We start from the raw sequence: 21,116 nt of genomic DNA, 5'->3' as shown, positions 1-21,116 counted from the left end.
CTCACATATCTGTTTTACCACAAAAATCTGATCTACACAACCTCTACCCGTCCTAAATCCACACTGTTCCTCACCAATTACTCCCTCTGTTCCTCTCCTAATCCTCTCAATCAAGATCCTCCCATAAGCCTTCCCAACTACACTTAACAAGCTAATCCCTCTAAAACTACTACACTCACACTTGTTCCCTTTTCCCTTGTAAAGTGGAACTATACAGGCACTCCTCCAGTCCTCCAGCACTCTACCCTCTCTCCAGCAAACCTCACCAGCCAGTCCACCATCACTGTACCTCCTTTTTTTAGACATTCTGCATGGCATCCATCCAGACCAGGTGCCTTACCTGCTTTCATCATCTTAACAACTGCCTTCACCTCATCCTTCCTTATTTCTCCTCCATTTTCCTCACTCATCACAGTCATTTTCTTAGCACTTCCCACTGCAACTATCTTTCCCTCCCTATCCTCCTTCACATTTAGCAACTCCCTAAAATATTCTGCCCATCTTCCCCTTACTGCCTTCTCTTCCATTATCATCTCTCCATCTGCACCTTTTACCTTTTCTTCTCTACTTGATTCGCCTCCTCTTCCTCTCTTAATTTCTTTCCAAAACATCTTTTTATTACTTTCAAAATTTTCTGTCATACTCTTACCCCATTTCACATCTGCTCTCCTCTTTGCCTCCTTTACCTTTTGCTTTACTTCTCTTTTCTTTTCTTTGTACCTTTCATATGATTCCCTCATCCTATTTTGTAACCAATCTGTGAAAGTTCACTTCTTCTCTTCAACAACCTTCTTTGTTTCCTCAACCCACCATTCACTACCCTTCCTTCTATTTCCTCCTGTCCTTCTTGTTCCACAAACCATCTTTGCACACTTTGTGACTCCCTCCTTGAACAATCCCCATTCCTCCTCCACTCCTAGTTCTACTCTATCCTTCACTCCCTCCCACTCCTCTCTCAGCTTCTTCTTGTATTCCTTCTCCTTTTCCTTTTCGTTTAAAGAGTTCGCTCTAAGCACCTCCCTACCTTTTGTCCCTTTCCTCTTTCTCCATCTATCCTCCACTCTCAACTTACCTTCCACCAAAAAATTATCTGATATTCCCCCACTCTCTCCCCTTAGTACATGTACATCCTTAACTCTTCCTATTATATTTCTTCCTAGCACTACATAGTCCATTAATGCTCTATCTACCACCCTTCCATCCACCACCCTCTCACATGTGTACTTATGCTTGACTTTCTTCCGAAACACTGTATTTGCTATCATCAACTCTCTAGACACATCTCCACCATCAACTCTTCACTGTGATTCTTTCCTGGAACTCCACATTTCCCAACCACTCCATCAATTGGTTCATGCAAACATAGTACCAATATCTAAAGGAGGAAATAGGGAAGATCCTACAAACTTCAGACCGGTATCCCTTACAACCACAGTAGCAAAAATATGCAAAAAGGTTATCAGAAACAAATGGACCAAACACTTGGAAGAAAATAAAATAATAAATCCCAAACAATTTGGCTTTAGAAGTGAAAGATCATGCACCACAAACCTAATCTGCTTTTCCTTGAGATTGAGATAATACAAGAAAGAGATGGCTGGACAGATTGTGTCCTTTTGGATTTGCAGAAGGCATTCGACAAAGTACCACATAAAAATTAATAGAAAATTTGAAATAATAGGAGGAACATGAGGTAAACTGCTGGAATGGATATTTCTTAACTGGGAGAAAAATGAGAGTGGTACTTAAGAGACAAAAATTTGAACTGAGAAGATGTTAAAAGTGGCATCCCAAAAGGCTCTGTACTGGGTCCTTTAATGTTTGCCATATATATAAATGATATGGATGAGGGAGTAAACTGTTATATGAACTTCTTCGCTGACAATGTCAAATTACTCGAGAGAGTAAGAACAGAAGAAGATTGCATATCACTTTAAGAAGACCTAGACAAAGTATGGGAATGGAGTCAGAAAAGTGAGATGAATTTCAACATTAAAAAATGTAGCATAATGGAATTTGGAAAAAGTAAAAATAGAGTATCGGGACAGTACAAAATTGGAAACAAAGAAGTCAAAAAAGTCTATTCAGAACGGGACCTGAGAGTAATCATCTCGTGACTTGACACCTGATAAACATGTCAATAAATTATTTGGAGAGACTTATAACTTATTGAGGTCAATGAAAGTGGCCTTCAACTATATAGATGAGGAGATGGTTAAATAAATAGTTGTTACACTGATAAGACCTAAATTAGAATATGCTGCAACACTATGGGCACCTAGCACAAAGAAGAACATAAGAAAGTTAGAAAGAATACAAAGAGCAGCGACAAAGATGGTGCCTACACTGACAAACTTGACAGACGAACAAAGATTGGAAAAATTACATCTGTCATTACTAGAACAGAGAAGAGAAAGAGGCGATTTGTTTACCATTTTCAGATTTATGAAAGGGATGGAAATTCTCGACAGAGACGACTTATTAAAGTGGGACACAAGAGAAACAAGAGGACACGAATAGAAACTAAAGAAAGACAGCTACAGAAGAGACCTGAAAAAGAATAGTTTCCCACATACAGTGATTGATGTGTGGAACAAACTGAATGGAGAAACAGTAAATGCCAAAACTATACACAGTTTTAAGAATAAACTGGATGTGGAGAGATACGAAAACGGGTCACTATGAGCATAGCTCTCATCCCGTAAAATACAACCAGGTAAATACATTCAAACTCCTTCTCTCTTCCTCTCTATGTTCCATGTTTCTGTCCCATACAGTGCTGTTGGCACAATCACTCCTTCATATAGTCTCCTCTTAGCATCCATTCTCAAACATCTATTCCTCATTACACTTTTTAATCCACCAAGGCACTTACTCGCTTCTCTCAATCTACATTCTACCACCACCTCCACTCCTCCCTTTTGTGCCACATTTGCACCCAAGTATCTAAAACTATCCACTTCCTCCAGTCACTCTCCCTTAATGCTCACTTCCTGTCTGCTGTCACTTTCACCCCTTATACATCTAATCACCTTACTTTTACCCACATTTATCTTCAACTTTCTTCTTTCACACACTCTCCCAAACTCTGTCACCAATTTCCTCAATCCCTCCTCTGATGAGTAATAATAAACACAGAAAACATGATCAAACCAGTTCACAAAATTTGGGGGTAACTCATGTACAACTACAAAAAATATATATAATGATGATGCCAATGCTGGCATCCTCGTGTACCCACTTGCACCTCATGACACCTATATAGGCGTCATCCTACTGAAGTGGTTAATACTGTCGTGTAGCACTTCCCTGAGTATATATTACCATTTTTGTTGAACCCTGTGGTAGGGGAGAAAAAATGCCATCGAGTGTCCCCATTGGAGTTGTAGATGGCAAAAATGGGAATGGGATAGGACTATGTATCCTACTCTCTGTAGCCCCATTCCTTTAATAGTAATAATAATAATATAATAATAATAATAATTATCCTTTCCTGTGGAGGGGGAAAAGAATACTGCCACCAAGTATTACCACTTGGATTGTGGGAGGCGAGAAGAAAGGGACGGGGATTGGGACTAGGCATCCTTCTCCTTGTAGCCCCACAGGGGACATTCCTAAATGAAAAAGCAAAGGCATAAGAGGGTCTGGGAGTTTTCCGAACAGCACCCTAAGGTTTGGGTCTTTTAATGTGCGTGGACGTGGTACACATGAGAGTAAAAGGGAAGAGATAGATAGTATGTTTGTGAGAAGAAAGATGGATGTGTTGGCTTTGAGTGAAACTAAGCTGAAAGGGAACGGCGAGTGTAAGTGGGAGGTTATCAGGAGTGAAGAGAGGGCGAGGGAGGGAAGGGGTGGCTATACTAGTGAGTGAAGACATAGGTAAATGTATAGTGGAGTGGAAGGAGGTTTCCTCAAGGATAATGTGGATGAAGGTGAAACTGGGAAAGGAGATATGGGTTTTTGTAAGTGCATATGGGCCTGGCAGTGAGAAGAGCATAGAAGAAAGGGAGGCTTTTTGAATAGATTTAAATGAGTGCATAGAGGATTTAGGGAGAAATATCAATGTAATAGTACTGGGAGACCTTAATGCTAGGGTAGGAAATGATCCAATTGATGGAGTGGTTGGGAAATGTGGAGTTCCAGGAAAGAATCGTAGTGGAGAGTTGATGGTGGAAATGTGTCTAGAAAGAGAGTTGATGATAGCAAATACAGTGTTTCGGAAGAAAGTCAAGCATAAGTACACATGGGAGAGGGTGGTGGAGGGAAGGGTGATAGATAGAGCGTTAATGGACTATGTAGTGGTAAATAGGATTATGATAGGAAGAGTTAAGGATGTACATGTGCTAAGGGGAGAGGGTGGGGGAATATCAGATCATTTTTTGGTGGAAGGTAAGTTGAGAGTGGAGGATAGATGGAGGAAGAGGAAAGGGACAAAAGGTAGGGAGGTGCTTAGAGTGAACTCTTTAAATGAAAAGGAAAAGGAGAAGGAATACAAGAAGCTGAAGGAGGAGTGGGAGGGAGTGAAGGATAGACTAGAGCTAGGTGTGGAAGAGGATGGGGATGGTTCAAGGAGGGAGTCACAAAGTGTGCAAAGATGGTGTGTGGAACAAGAAGGACAGGAGGAAATAGAAGAAAGGGTAGTGAATGGTGGGATGAGGAAACAAAGAAGGTTGTAGAAGAGAAGAAGCGAGCTTTCACAGATTGGTTACAAAATAGGATGAGGGAGTCATATGAGAGGTACAAAGAAAAGAAAAGAGAAGTACAGCAAAAGGTAAAGGAGGCAAAGAGGAGAGCAGATGTAAAAATGGGGTAAGAGTATGACAGAAAATTTTGAAAGTAATAAAAAGATGTTTTGGAAAAAATTAAGAGAGGAAGAGGAGGCGAATCAAGTAGAGAAGAAAAGGTAAAAGGTGCAGATGGAGAGATGATAATGGAAGAGAAGGCAGTAAGGGGTAGATGGGTGGAATATTTTAGGGAGTTGCTAAATGTGAAGGAGGATAGGGAGGGAAAGATAGTTGCAGTGGGAAGTGCTAAGAAAATGACTGTGATGAATGAGGAAAATGGAGGAGAAATAAGGAAGGATGAAGTGAAGGCAGTTGTTAAGATGATGAAAACAGGTAAGGCACCTGGTCTGGATGGATGCCATGTACAATGTCTAAAAAATGGGAGGTACAGTGATGGTGGACTGGCTGGTGAGGTTATTTAATGTTTGCTGGAGAGAGGGTAGAGTGCCGGAGGACTGGAGGCCTGTATAGTTCCACTTTACAAGGGAAAAGGGAACAAGTGTGAGTCTAGTAGTTTTAGAGGGATTAGCTTGATAAATGTAGTTGGGAAGGCTTATGGGAGGATCTTGATTGAGAGGATTAGGAGAGGAAGAGAGGGAGTAATTGGTGAGGAACAGTGTGGATTTAGGACGGGTAGAGGTTGTGTAGATCAGATTTTTGTGGTAAGACAAATATGTGAGAAAGTTATAGGAAAGGGGAAGGATGTTTTTTGGGCCTTTATGGATCTGGAAAAGGCTTACGACAGGGTAGACAGAAAGGCACTGTGGGAGGTTTCGCGGATATATGGGATATGAGGAAAACTTCTAGGAGCTGTCAAGAGTTTTTATGAAAGTAGTAGAGCTTGTGTCAGGATTAGAAATGGAGAGAGTGAGTGGTTCGAGGTAAAGGTGGGACTTCGTCAAGGATGCGTTATGTCACCCTGGCTGTTCAACTTATACATGAATGGGGTAGTGCGAGATGTAAATGCAAGGGTAGTGGGTCAGGGATTGGAGATGGTTAACCTCTTCACTCTGGGGCACATCACACGTCTGGCAGCATTAGCTGCCCGACATGTGATGTTGCGTCATAATAATCGCATTATAAAAAATAAAGTCAGTGCTCAATCATTCCTTCTCTTTCACCTGTGAATTTTGATAACCATAGAAAATATGATGAAGCCAGTTTAGAGAGAATGGAGGTTACATAGGTACGACTACAATAAATATAATCAAGACGCCGACGTCGGCATCATCGCGTACCCACTTGCTCCCCATGACGCCTACGTAGGCAACATATGGAAGTGGTTAAAGAAAATGGAGAAAAGTGGGAGGTGAGCCAGCTGTTGTTTGCGGACGACACTGCGCTTGTGGCAAGATCTGAGGAGGGATTGAGGAAGTTGGTGACAGAGTTTGGGTGAGTGTGTGATAAAGGAAAGCTGAAGATAAATGTGGATAAAAATGTGCTAAGGGGAGAGGGTGGGGGAATATCAGATAATTTTTTGGTGGAAGGTAAGTTGAGAGTGGAGGATAGATGGAGAAAGAGGAAAGGGACAAAAAGGTAGGGAGGTGCTTAGAGTGAACTCTTTAAATGAAAAGGAAAAGGAGAAGGAGTACAAGAAGAAGCTGAAGGAGGAGTGGGAGGGAGTGAAGGATAGAGCTAGGTGTGGAGGAGGAATGGGGATGGTTCAAGGAGGGAGTCACAAAGTGTGCAAGGATGGTGTGTGTAACAAGAAGGAGAGGAGGAAATAGAAGGAAGGGTAGTGAATGGTGGGATGAGGAAACAAACAAGGTTGTAGAAGAGAAGAAGCGAGCTTTCACAGATTGGTTACAAAATAGGATGAGGGAGTCATATGAGAGGTACAAAGAAAAGAAAAGAGAAGTAAAGCAAAAGGTAAAGGAGGCAAAGAGGAGAGCAGATGTGAAGTGGGGTAAGAGTATGACAGAAAATTTTGAAAGTAATAAAAAGATGTTTTGGAAAAAATTAAGAGAGGAAGAGGAGGCGAATCAAGTAGAGAAGAAAAGGTAAAAGGTGCAGATGGAGAGATGATAATGGAAGAGAAAGCAGTAAGGGGAAGATGGTGGAATATTTTAGTGAGTTGCTAAATGTGAAGGAGGATAGGGAGGGAAAGATAGTTGCAGTGGGAAGTGCTAAGAAAATGACTGTGATGAGTGAGGAAAATGGAGGAGAAATAAGGAAGGATGAAGTGAAGGCAGTTGGTAAGAGGATGAAAGCAGGTAAGGCACCTGGTCTGGATGGATGCCATGCAGAATGTCTAAAAAAAGGAGGTACAGTGATGGTGGACTGGCTGGTGAGGTTATTTAATGTTTGCTGGAGAGAGGGTAGAGTGCCGGAGGACTGGAGGAGTCCCTGTATAGTTCCTCTTTACAAGGGAAAAGGGGACAAGTGTGAATGTAGTAGTTTCAGAGGGATTAGCTTGTTAAGTGTAGTTGGGAAGGCTTATGGGAGGATCTTGACTGAGAGGATTAGGAGAGGAAGAGAGGGAGTAATTGGTGAGGAACAGTGTAGATTTAGGACAGGTAGAGTTGTGTAGATCAGATTTTTGTGGTAAGACAAATATGTGAGAAAGTAGAACGATGTTTTTTTGGCTTTTATGGATCTGGAAAAGACTTATGATAGGGTAGACAGAAAGGCACTGTGGGAGGTTATGCAGATATATGGGATAGGAGGAAAGCTTCTAGGAGCTGTCAAGAGTTTTTATGAGAGTAGTAGAGCTTGTGTCAGGATTGGAAATGGAGAGAGTGAGTGGTTCGAGGTAAAGGTGGGACTTCATCAAGGATGCGTTTTGTCGCCCTGGCTGTTCAACTTATACATGGATGGGGTGGTGCGAGAGGTAAATGCAAGGGTAGTGGGCAAGGGATTGGAGATGGTTAAAGAAAATGGAGAAAAGTGGGAGGTGAGCCAGCTGTTGTTTGCTGACGACACTGCGCTTGTGGCAGGATCGGAGGAGGGATTGAGGAAGTTGGTGACAGAGTTTGGGAGAGTATGTGATAGAAGAAAGCTAAAGATAAATGTGGGTAAAAGTAAGGTGATGAGATGTACAAGGGGTGAAAGTGGCAGTAGACTGGAAGTGAGCATTAAGGGAGAGTGACTGGAGGAAGTGGATAGTTTTAGATACTTGGGTGCAAATGTGGCAGGGAAAGGTGGAGTGGAGGTGGAGGTAGAATGTAGATTGAGAGAAGTGAGTAAATGCCTTGGTGGATTAAAGAGCGTAATGAGGAATAGACATTTGGGAATGGATGCTAAGAGGAGACTGTATGAAGGAGTGATTGTGCCAACAGCACTGTATGGGGCAGAAACATGGAACATAAGAGAAGAAGAGAGGAGTTTGAATGTGTTTGAGATGAGGTGTCTGAGAAGTATGATGGGGGTTACTAGGCTAGAGTGAGAAATGAGGAGGTGAGGAGGAGAACAGGGGTGGAAAAGGAGCTGGGAGATAGGGTTGATGAAAGATTATTAGGATGGTTTGGACACATGGAAAGAATGAGTGAAGAAAGACTAGTAAAAGATGTGTGGAAGGCAGATGTGGAGGGAGTGAACATGAGGGGACGTCCTAGGATGAGGTGGATGGATGGGGTGAAGGGGGCTTTGGGGAAGAGGGGAATGTCTGTTGAGGAAGGACGGGAGAGGACAGAAGACATGGGTGAATGGAGAATGGTTGTATATGGATGATGTTGTGATTGCATGAGGTGGAATGGGCGGGTGGATGGGGGGTGAGGTAGTATGTGTGAGCAAAATCTGACGCAGCCCGAAGGGATTTCTCCCCGTCCTCTCATTTTATGCATTGGGGGGATGGAGAGGGGGGGTCGCCGATTTAATGAAGCGGCCTTGCTGTGGATGTGCTGTGTCTTGCGACACTGCTTCTGACCCAGGGCAATGGACAAGGTGCAGGGATGACCCGTCTTTCAGGAGGTGCTAAGATAAGAGGGAGGGTGGAGGGGTGTGGAGTGTATTCAGGGATGGAATGGGTGGGAATGATTTTGCCTTTTTCTTTTTGGCTACCCCCCTTGTAAGGGGGAAAAAGCCTTGGTATATGTATGTATGTATGTATCTATTGAACATATTTTTGTGGTATGGCAGATATGTGAGAAAGCTTTAGGAAAAGGTAAGGATGTTTTTTGGGCCTTTATGGATTTGGAAAATACTCATGACAGGGTAGAAAGGAAGTCACTGTGGAACGTATTGCAGGTATATAGGATAGGAGGAAAGCTTTTAAGAGCAGTCAAGAGTTTTTACGAGAATAGCTGAGCTTGTGTTAGAATTAGAAATGGAGAGAGTGAGTGGTTTGAGGTAAAGGTGGGACTTCGCCAGGGATGTGTTATGTCACCATGGATGTTAAATTTATACATGGATGGGGTGGTGGATGTAAGTGAAAGGGTAATGGGCCAGGGATTGGAGATGGTTAAAGAAAATGGAGAAAAATGGGACATAACCCAGTTGTTGTTTGCTAACAACACCGCGCTTGTAGCAGGATCAACGGAGAGATTATGGAAGTTAGTGATGGAGTTTGGGAAGGTGTGTGTGAAAAAAGCAAGTCAAAGATAAATGTGGTTAAATGTAAGGTGACGAGATGTACAAGAGGAGGGGATGGCAGCAAACTGGAAGTGAATATGAAGAGAGATGAGAAAGTGGATAGCTTTGAATACTTGGGTGTGAATGTGATAGGAAAGGGAGGAGTAGAGGTGGAGGTACAACATAGATTGAGAGAAGCAAGTAAATGCCTTGGGGGATTAAAAAGTGTCATGAGAAATAGACATTTGGGAATGAATGCTAAGAGGTGATTGTATGAAGGGGTGATTGTGTTGACAGCACTGAATGGGGCAGAAACACAGTAATGAGTAACGGAGGAAGTGTAAATGTATTTACCTAGTTGTATTATATGGGAAGAGAGCTATGATTGTTGTGACCAGTCTTTGTATCTTTCAGCAACAAGTTTGTTCTTAAATTCTTATATAGTTTTTGCATACACTGTTGCCTAATCCAATTTGTTCCAGATATCCACCACTCTGTGTGGAAAACTATTCTTCTTCAGATCTCTTCTATAACTATTCTTTTTGAGTTTTTCATGTCCTCTTGTTTTTCTCTTATCCCACTTTAGTAAATCATCTCTGTCGAGGACTTCCATTCCTTTCATAATTCTGTAAATGGTCAGTAGATTTTTCTTTTATTTTTTCCAGGGTTGGTAGTTCCAGTTTGGACAATCTTTGTTCGTATGTCAATTTAGAGAGTATTGGTGCTATCTTTGTAATTGCTCTTTGAATTCTTTCCAATTTATATTCTTTTTAGTACTGAGTGTCCATAGTGTCACAGCGTACTCCAATCTTGATCTTATCAGTGTAACTAATATTTTCTTTACCATTTCCTCATCCAAGTAGTCAAAGAACACTTTCATTGATCTTAGTAAATTGAAGGTTTCTCAGACTATTTTGTTGATATGCTTGTCTGGTGACATGTCTTTGCTGATAATTACTTCAAGGTCCCTTTTTTGAGTTAACTTTTTTAACTTCCTTTGTACCAATTTTATATTGACATGATATTCTATTTTTATTTTTTCCAAACTCCATTATACTACATTTCTTGATGTTGAAGTTCACTTACTGCTTTTGACTCCATTCCCAGACTTTATCCAGGTCTTTCTGTAGTGATTCATAGTCTTCCTCTGTACTTTAGTAGTTTTGCATCATCTGCAAAGAAGTTCATACAACATTCTACACCTTCATCCATGTCATTTATATATATGGCAAACATTATCGGAGCTAACACAGAACCTTGTGGGACTCCACTTATCATTTCTTCCCAGGTCGAGTTTTTGTCTTTAAGTACCCCCTCATCTTTCTCCCGTTCAAGAAATCTTCCATTTCAATAACTTTCCTTGTACACCAACTATTGTTTAAATTTTTCTTTATAGCTTTTTGTGTGGTACTTTATCATATGTTTTTTGTAGATCTAGGGGTGACGGTGCCGACAGCACTGAACAGGGCAGAAACTTGGTACATAAATGAGAAAGAGAGGATGTGTTTAAATGTGTTCGAGATGAAATGCCTGAGAAGTATGGTAGGGGTTACTGGGCTGGGTAGAGTGAGAAACGAGGTGAGGAGGAAAGTGGGGGTGGAAAGGGAGTTGGGAGATAGGGTTGATGGAGTATTGGGGTTATCTGGACACATGGAAAGAATGAGTGAAGAAAGATTAATAAAAGAGGTGTGGAAGGCAGAGGTTGAAGGAGTGAACATGAAAGGGGTTGACAAAGGATGAGATGGATGGATGGGGTAAAAGGGGCATTGAGAAAGAGGGGGATGACATGAGATAACAGTGAATGGAGAATGGTTGTGTATGGACAATGATGTGATGTATGGATGGGAGTGTGTATTTACCTAGTTGTATTTTATGGGAAGGGGAGCTACACTCATGGTGTCCTGCCTTTATATCTCACAGTATGGTTTGTGCACACACTATTGTTTCATCCAGTTTGTTCCAAGTGTCCATCACTCTGTGTGGAAAACTTTTCTTTTTTAGGTCTCTTCTATAACTATCTTTTTTGAGTTTCTTTCCATGTCCTCTTGTGTTTCTCTTGTCCCAATTTAACAAGTCCTCTCTATCGAGTATTTTTATGCCCTTCATGATTCTATAGATGGTCAGTATGCCTCTCTCTCTTCTTTGCTCCAAAGTCGGTAACTCCAATTTAGCTAGTCTCTCTTCGTATGACAAGTTTGAAAGTGTTGGAGCAATTTTTGCGGTTGCTCTCTGGATTCTTTCAATCTTCTTTACATTCTTTTTTGGTACTGGGTGACCATAATGTTGCTGCATATTCCAGTCTAGGCCTTATTAGTGTGACTAATATTTTTTTAACCATTTCTTCATCCAAATAGGTAAATGCCACTTTTATTCATCTTAGGATGTTATAGGATTCTCCTACAATTTTGTTTATTTCTTTATCAGGGGACAAGTCATTTGAGATAATTACTCCCAGATCTTTTTCAGATGGGGGATGGGGTGTGTGTGTGTGAATTATATTTAGACAGCCTGAAAGGATTTCTCCCCATTGTCTCTTTTTCTGCATGAGGGAATGGAGAGCAGGGTCACCAAATAAATGAAGCAGCCTTGTAGCGGATGTGCTGTGTCTTGCTGCATTGCTTCTGACTCAGGGCAGTGGGTGAGATGCAGGGATAACCCATCATCCAGGAGGAGCCCTGAAATGGGGGAGGGAGGAGTGGTGGATGGGAGTGGAGTATGTGGGAATGAAATGGGTGGGAGTGGATTTATGCCTTTGACTTTGGCTACTTGCCCTTAGTATATGTATATACATATTTATAGTGAAAAGAGTGAGAGAGATACAGAAAGAGAGAGAGAGAGAGAGAGAGAGAGAGAGAGAGAGGGAGAGAGATTGAGAAGAAGAGAGAGAGATTGAGAAGAAGAGAGAGAGATTGAGAAGGAGAGAGAGAGATTGAGAAGGAGAGAGAGAGAGAGAGAGAGAGAGAGAGAGAGAGAGAGAGAGAGAGAGAGAGAGAGAGAGAGAGAGAGAGAGGTGGGGGGAGGGAGGGAGAGATGGAGGGAAGGAGAGAGAAGGGTTATTCTTACCTTTAGCTCGTGCATAGTGAGATCTGAGAAGAGCACAATCATATTCTCCTCAACACGGACAATTAACCCTGTGTCTCCCTCATAACGACCTGAGATGACCTTGACGTGGTCACCCTGGTTGAAGTACTTGCGCAACTCATGTGACTGAAACTCAAGCTCATCCTTGAGGTCATCGTGCTTGGGCATGATGGCAATCTTGTTTCCATCTACTCTTGTTACACGACCAGTTAGGTTCACCAATTCACCCTCGCTGACTTCCACATTATCTCCTGGGGCAAAACTATGACCTTCATCTTCTTTTGCCGTTGTTGTCAACTGAAAAAATGAAGCACAAATTATGTACCACTACCTTAATTTACATCTTTTCACAACACCTTAATACTTATCATATACACACAACTCCCTATACTGGGGTATTGGCTGCAGTTTTATGAAAGAATACTGTGACTAGTTTGTATGAGTGCCATTTGAGTCCCTGAAATACTGCACATAATTACACAAACAATACTGAAGTATCAGCTCCCAGTATTCTGTGATTTAGTAAAACACTGCATTCCTTGTATTTTCTACATGAATCACTTCCACAATGGTAAACGTTGTGGGCTTCATATGCACTCAAGCATGACCTATTTGGCTCTGGGAGCAACCTACACATTGATATATCCAATACAGCCTTCCCCATACCTCCATATCTGCCAGACTCTGTTCCTCAAACTTCTCCAGCTCACTCAAAGTTGGCTTGACACCATCAGGCATGATGGCAGACATGGCAAAGGTCTTGTACAAGAAACCCTTGCGTGTGAAACGATTGCCTTCAAAGATAAGGAAGTCACCATCCTGAGTCACTTCCCCACCAATGGTCCTAATAGCATCAATGTCAAAAAGTTTCTGAGGTGGGCGACGGACTTTCTTCCGCTTATTCATATCATTTTCATTTTGTGACCTGAAATATAAAAATTCAGCTCAGAAAACAATGAAAACAAGATTTAATCTGAACTGTAATGATGTAGTATGCAATCTACAAGGCATAGACACAAAATTTTGGGACAATTTAATGTCAGATTTGGAGGAGAAAAAGGAGAAGACTAATTGACTTACAAAGGAGGTACCCAAGTCAAAGGCATAAATCCACTTCCACCCATTTCATCCCTTATACTCCACTCCCATTCACCATCCCTATCTCCCTCTTTTCTTGGCTCCTCCTGGATGGATGATGGGTCATCCCTGCACCTTGCCCACTGCCCTGGGTCAGAAGCAATGCAGCGGGACACAGCACATCCACAGCAAGGGTGCTTCATTTCATTGGTGACCCCCCTTCTGCCCTCATGCAGAAAAAGGGAAAGATGGGGAGGAAGCCCATCAGGCTGCATCAAAATATCATTCACATATAAGCCTTCACCCCTATCCGCCACCCACTCTCTTCCATGCATCACAGCATCATCCATACACAACCATTCTCCACTCTTATCTTTTGTCTTCTTTCCTCAGCAGACATCCTCTTCTTTCCCAATGCCACTTTTACCCCATCCATCCATCTCATCCTTGGTCGCCCCCTCTCATGTTCACTCCTTCAACCTATGACTTCCATACACCTTTTACTAATCTTTCTTCAATCATTCTTTTCATGCGTCCAAACCATCCCAGTACTCTTTCATCAATCCTATGTCCCAACTCCCTTTCTAAGCTCTCTCTCCTCCTCACCTCCTTGTTTCTCACTCTTCCAGCCTGGTAACTCCTACCATACTTCTCAGGCATTTCATCTCAAACACATTTAAACTCTTCCTCTCTTATGTTCTATGACATGCATAAGAAACGAAATACAGAAGAGTATATATTATCCCCCGTTCCCCACCCTTTACCCAAAACTGTTCCCAAGCTTACTGGATTTGTGAGGCTCATCCTGCAACTACAGGAGTCCCTCAAATAACGCGGGGGTTAGGTTCCTGAAATTACCGTGTATGATCAAAACCGCGTATGCTGACTTTCCATATTAAATACCGAGAACTGTATGTATGTGTATGTGTACGTGTGTGTGTGCGTGCGTGCGTGTGTGTGTGTGTGTGTGTGTGTGCGTGTGTATGTGGCGTATGTTGTTTGTGCGTATATACATGTGTGAGTATGTGGCGTATATGCATGTGTATGTGGCGTATACACATGTGTGTATGTGGCGTATGTATGTGTGTGTGGCGTGTGTGTGTATGTGGCGTATGTATGGGTGTGTGGCGTGTGTGTGTGTGTGTGTGTATTTACCTAGTTGTATTTACCTAGTTGTATTTTACGGGAAGGGGAGCTATGCTCGTGAGGTCCCGTCTTCATATCTCATTTTATCTAAACTATTTTTAAATTCATGTATTGTTTTTGCACACACCACCTTCTCATCTAACTTGTTCCAACTGTCTATTGCTCTGTGAGGAAAGCTGTTCTTTTTCAAATCTCTTCTATAGTTGTCTTTTTTTATTTTCTTTCCGTGTCCTCTTGTATTTCTGTCATCCCATTTTATCAGATTCTCTCTATCAGTAATTTCTATGCCTTTCATGATTCTGTAAATAGCTATCAAATCTCCTCTCTCTCTTCTTTGCTCTAGTGTCTGTAGTTTAAGTTTTTGTAGTCTCTCTTCATATGATAGTTTTGAGAGTGTTGGTGCCAGTTTTGTAATTGCTCTTTGTATTCTTTCAAGTTTTTTTATACATTTTTTTGTACTTGGTGACCATATCGTTGCTGCATATTCCAATCTTGGTCTTATCAGGGTGATTAGGATTTTCCTCACCATTTCTTCATCCAGGTATGTAAATGCCACTTTGATTGTTCTTATTAAATTATAAGTTTCTCCAAAAATCTTATTTATATGTTTCTCAGGTGACATATTATTCATAACAATGACTCCCAGGTCCCTCTCATTTTCTACTCTTTTTATTCCTTCTTCTCCCAAATTATATGATCCTGTTATTCTGTTTTTGCTTTTTCCAAATTCCATTATACTACACTTTTTTGTATTGAACTCCATCTCCCACTTCCTACTCCATTCTTGTACTTTATTTAGATCTCTCTGTAGTGATTCACAATCTTCTTCAGTTTTCACTCTTTTCAGTAATTTTGCATCATCTGCAAAGAAGCTCATATAGCTTTCAATTCCTTCATCCATATCATTAATATATATAGCAAACATTATTGGGGCCAGAACTGTTCCCTGCGGGACACCGCTTATTACTTCATTCCATTTTGAGTGCTGATCTCTTATCACTACTCTCATTTTTCTTTCTTGCAAAAAGTCTTCCATCCAATTTAGCAATTTACCTTGTATTCCTCCTTCATATTCTAATTTCTTAAGCAACTTCTTATGTGGTACTTTGTCAAAAGCTTTTTTTAGGTCTAGAAATGCACAATCAGCCCATCCATCTCTTTCTTGTATTATATCTATTAGCCTTGAATAGAAACATATTAAATTGGTGACGCATGATCGTCCTTGTCTGAATCCAAATTGCCTTGGATTTAGTACGTTGTTTTTTTCCAAGTATTTTACCCATCTACTTTTGATAATTCTTTCACATATTTTTGCTATTGTACTTGTTAGAGAGACTGGTCTATAGTTGGTAGGTTCTTCTTTATTTCCTCCTTTATATATAGGTACTATATTTGCTTTTTTCCAATCTTCTGGAACTTTTCCTTCTTTTAAGGAACTGCTTATTATGCTATGTATTTTGTCTGCCAGTTCATTCCTGCATTCTTTCAGAATCCAGTTTGCTATTTCATCTGGCCCATGCGATTTTCTGACATCAAAATTACCCAAGTGTGTCAATATTTCATTCTTTGTTACTTCTATTTCTTCCATAGGGGGGACTTTTTCCTTCCACTCAATCTCTTCAGGTTGTATATTTTCCCTTGTAAACACTGATTTAAAATGTTTGTTCATAATTTCTGCCATTTCCATTTCCTCAGTGTATTCAACTCCTCCTTGTCTTAATTTCTCCAAGTCTTGTTTGTTTTTCAGTTTATTGTTTACAAATCTGTAGAATAGTTTTGGTTGATCTTTACACTTTTCTATAACATCTTTTTCATATTTTCTTTTTTCCTCTCTGCACTTTTGTACATATTCATTTCTATAACCAGTATATATTTTCCATTTTTCAGGTCTTCTGTCTTTTTTCCATCCGGTCCAGGCTTTGTCTCTTTTGTCTTTTAACTCCCTACAACTTTTGTTGTACCAGCATTTTACATATTCTTTTTCTTGTTTTTGTCTTGGGACATACTTTTCCACTCCTTCTTTGTAAATTTTTGTCAAAATATTCCATTTCTCTTCCACTGATGTTTCTTCTTTGTATATTTCTTCCCAGTTTTCTTGTTGGAAGAATTCTCTTATTTTATCAAAGTTTGTTTTTTCATACATCATTCTTCCTTTTCTATATTGTTCATTTCTTTTCATATATTTTTCTTCATTAAGTTCCAGTTCAATCAATATGTGGTCACTTTTACCTATTGGTGTTTTATATTCAATCTTGTCCACTATTCTAGGTTCAGATGTAATTATTAAGTCTAGCCTCGATGGTTCTTCTTCATTTCTATACCTAGTGTTCTCTTGTATCCATTGTGTCATTGAATGGTCAGTAATCATCTCAAGTAGAGCATTTCCCCATGAGTCATCACCACTCTTTACTGTCATTTCTTCCCAGCAGATTTCTTTGCAATTAAAGTCGCCCATCATAACTATTCTTCCTCCGTCTTCCATTATTTTAGTTAATGCTATCTTTGTGTCCTCTAACATACTTTTATGTTCACTCTCCTCCCATGAGGCTGTTTTCGGAGGCACATAATTGATCACAAATTTTCTGCTCTTCTTATCTCGGTCTTCCACTTCTATCATAATCATCTCTACTGTATTCTTTCCATATATGACACCTTTCACGTTTATATCCTTCTTAGTCAGGAACATAACTCCACCCCCTTGTTTTTTCTCTCTGTTTCTAATCCAATAATTGTATGTATCATGTCCTACACTGTTGGGTGGTAGTGGGCCTTTTAATTTTGTTTCTACAATTCCCATTATGTCCGGTTCTTTTTCTTTCAAATAATCATTCAGTTCATTCAATCCTGTTATCAATCCATCTATATTTGTGTAAGACACTCTTAGTTTTCTGCCACTTCCATTGTGTTCTCTGTTTCCCTTATGTTTTTCTTTAGTATGTCGAACTGCTTTATTTTCATGTTCACTACTCTCCAATAGAATCTCTCTTTCTCTGACTCCGTTCTTTCCTCGTTTTTTGCCTTAGCTTCAATTCTTTTCTGCTTTTCTGCCTCTCTTTCCTCCTTATTCATTTCTCTTTTTATCCATACCTTTTTATATTGATCATTTGTTGCTAGTTTCCCTGTCTTGGATAGAATTTTCTCTGCCGTTGTTTGTGACCTGAATTTAATCTTAATTGGTCTGGTCTTATCTGTACTATATTTTCCGAGTCTGAATTTTTCCTCAATTTCCTTTATAATTTCTGGTTCATCTTCCTGGACTAATTTTAATAAACTGCTTACCCTTTCATTTTCCTCCTTGATTCTTGCGGTTCTATCTGGGTTATGTTTCTCTTCCATTCCTAATATAATTATACATTTCTTTTTGTCAGCTAATTCTCTTACTATATTCTCCTTCTGTCTCATCACTTTAATAACTGAGTCTTCATTATGTTCTTTCAATTGCTGTTTGACTATGTCAGTGAATGAAACCTTATTCCCTTCTTGAGTTATTCTCCAATTTTTAGCTTCTGTAGCTATTTTCTCACTGTTTTCATTACTATTCTTCTTCAATTTCTCATTCTCCTCCTTTACATTTCCTAACTGTCTTTTTAGGTCCTCTACTTCTTCAGTTAAGTTTCTGTTAGCCTTCTCTAGTTGTTCCAACCTTTCAATTCTCTGGAAAATGGAGTCAACATTACCTAACTTACGTTCCAAGTCCTCGATCACCTTATCAACTCTCTCCTCTAGTCTTATCAGTCGGGGGGGGTTGTGTCCCCCCCACCCTCTTTAAATCCCTGGAACATATTCTCGTCACTTTCTACTGTATTGCTCCTCTCTATACTTCTAATCTTTACATTTTTATTTGCCATTTCGTCATCACTGAGCTGGTCCGGTGGTCGTTTCATGTTGACCTTACGCCCGTCTGCCTGGGCCAAGTCCTCCACATCCTCATTTCCTTCCATTTCCCCAGCAATCCCTCCCCTTCTCCTCTTTTCCTACTTACCTACTGCCTCACGAGCAATTTCCCCCCACCCTGCAAATACAAAAAGGTACTTCTCTTTGCGTTGGGATCCACAATCGGCACTTTTCTTCGGAACGTTCTTCAAGCCGTCCGTTCGTTGAAAGTGTGTGTGTGTGTGTGTGTGTGTGTGTGTGTGTGTGCGCGTGCGTGCATGTATGTGTCTGTGTTCACATGTACAAGTAAGCATGTACGTGCGTGTGTCTGTGTTCGTATTTGTGTGTACACGCATGCGCATTCACAACATACACTGGTTGTCTAACACGTGTCTACGTGTGCGTGTCTACACATGTGTAAGCGTGTATATGTCTGTTTTTGATCTCCCAAACCACCACTGCCAGTAACAACAATAACCTCATAAGAGAAATTAAGACATGACAAGCGCAGTCATTATCAGACTTATTAGTTGTGTTCCAAACGAAAGAAACATTACACTTCAACAGGTTAGGGCGGTAAAATTTCACGATAGCACGGCACATGTGGTGGAAGCGAAAAGCTAAAGCTTGTTGGCTACCCCCTACTCCCCTCCCTCCCTCCTGCATCAGTACCTGGAAGTTGACACGTAACCGCAGGCAGCCACCCACGGCTATCCCTCGCCCCACACCCTTGTTTGAGCAGTTCCCAGTGTACATAATGACCGCGTTATATGAGGATCGACTGTATATGGTAAAATTGAAAGCAGTCACTACAAATGTATGTGATGTTGCCGCGTGAGTGCATATGCGTGCCCGACTTGGCGCGAATTTTAAAACGGTTCTCTACATTTGAGATGGTTTTGAAATAAAATCTGCGTATGATTGAATCCGTGTTATTTGAATCCGCGTTATTTGAGGGACTCCTGAACATATATGCCCCTTGGCATTCTTTCTTATACTATCAATCTACAGTAATTGACAATGTAGCATGATGTAGTTATCAATGTAATCTACTTCAAATAGTGCCAAAGTAAATGTGTCATTTGTGCATGGGGTATTGGCTGCATGCTGTTGTGGCAAAGTAGTTTGCAATTGATACTTTAGGTTCTATATGGGGCACCCCTATGAACCAGAGCCAGACATCATTTTGTCTGTGATAGAGGACTCTGCTCACAGAGAAATGATGACACTTTTACTATACTGCTACTATCCCTCTGTCATGCTGTCCCCCAACCCCTTGTTGCTGTCCTGTACCATTTCTCTGAATTTCATTTCCTTGTTTTGACCTACCCTGTGGTGGGGGAAAAGAATGCTGCAACCAAATATTTCCACTTGGATCATAAGAAGCGAGAAAAAATGGGACAGGGATTGGGACTAGGCATCCTTCTCCTTGCCCCACAGGGGACATAACTAATAAAAAAAAAAAAGGCATAAGAGGGTCTAGGAGTTTTCCAACCAGTACCCTAAGGTTTGGGTCTTTTAATGTGTGTGGATGTGGTACAGATGAGAATAAAAGGGAAGAGATAGGTAGTATGTTTGTGAGAAGAAAGATGGATGTGTTAGCTTTGAGTGAAACTAAGTTGAGGTGGAAGGGCGAGTGTGAGTTTGGGAGTGTAGTTGGGAGGTTCTCAGGAGTGAAGAGGGGATGAGGGAGAGAAGGGGTGGCTATACTAGTAAGTGAAGAGATAGGTAAATGTGTAAAGGAGTGATAGGAGGTTTCTTCAAGGTTAATGTGAATGAAGGTGAAACTGGGAAAGGAGATGTGGGTTTTTGTTAGTGCATATGGGCCTGGTACTGAGAAGAGTGTAGAAGAAAGGGAGGCTTTTTGGATAGATTTAAATGAGTGCATAGAGGGACTAGGGAGGAATGTCAATGTAGTAGTATTGGGAGACCTTAATGCTAGGGTAGGATATGAACCAGTAGAGGGATTGTTGGGAAATGCGGAGTTCCTGGAAAGAATCATAGTGGAGAGTTGATGGTGGAGATGTGTCTAGAGAGTTGATGATAGCAAATACAGTGTTTCAGAAGAAAGTCAAGCATAAACATACATGGGAGAGAGTGGATGGAAAGGTGGTAAATAGAGCGTTAATGGACTATGTAGTGGTAGATAGGAGTATAATTGGAAGTTAAGGATGTACATGTGCTAAGGGGAGAGAGTGGGGGAATATCAGATTATTTTCTGGTGGAAGGTAAGTTGAGAGTGGAGGATAGATGGAGAAAAAGGAAAAGGACAAAAGGTATGGAAGTGCTTAGAGTGAATTGCTTAAATAAGAAAGAATAGGAGAAGGAGTACAAGAAGCTGAGAGAGGAGTGGGAGGAAGTGAAGGATAGAGTAGAGCTAGGAGTATTGGAGGAATGGGGATGGTTCAAGGAGGGAGTCATAAGGTGTGCAAAGATGGTGTGTGGAACAAGAAGAATGGGAGGAAATAGGAGGAAGGGTAGCGAGTGGTAGGATGAGGAAACAAACAAGGTTGTATATGAGAAGAAGCGAGCTTTCACAGATTGTTTACAAAATAGGATGAGGGAGTCATATGAGAGGTAGAAAGAAAAGAGAAGTAAAGCACAAGATAAAGGAGGCAAAGAGGAGAGCGGATGTGAAATGGAGTA

At 40.9% G+C, this 21,116-nt stretch overlaps 1 protein-coding gene across 2 annotated transcripts in view; it reads right to left on the bottom strand.

The window, feature by feature from the left end:
• Nucleotides 1-21,116, bottom strand: part of Spt5 (Transcription elongation factor subunit Spt5) — a 188,025-nt gene that overhangs the window by 105,359 nt on the left and 61,550 nt on the right. For both annotated transcript variants that reach the window (XM_076199318.1, XM_076199317.1), the window contains exons 10-11: nt 13,041-13,299; nt 12,357-12,671 (exon numbers count right to left, since the gene is read on the bottom strand). In XM_076199318.1, the coding sequence (XP_076055433.1) occupies nt 12,357-12,671; nt 13,041-13,299 (574 nt within the window). The remainder of the gene's footprint in view (nt 1-12,356; nt 12,672-13,040; nt 13,300-21,116) is intronic.

The sequence above is a fragment of the Oratosquilla oratoria genome, chromosome 16 (assembly GCF_046742065.1).
Source record: "Oratosquilla oratoria isolate Oo_2021 chromosome 16, ASM4674206v1, whole genome shotgun sequence".
Classification (NCBI taxonomy): domain Eukaryota; kingdom Metazoa; phylum Arthropoda; class Malacostraca; order Stomatopoda; family Squillidae; genus Oratosquilla; species Oratosquilla oratoria.
Note: the sequence above shows the minus strand (reverse complement) of the source record. Positions and strands in the feature narration are given on the sequence as shown.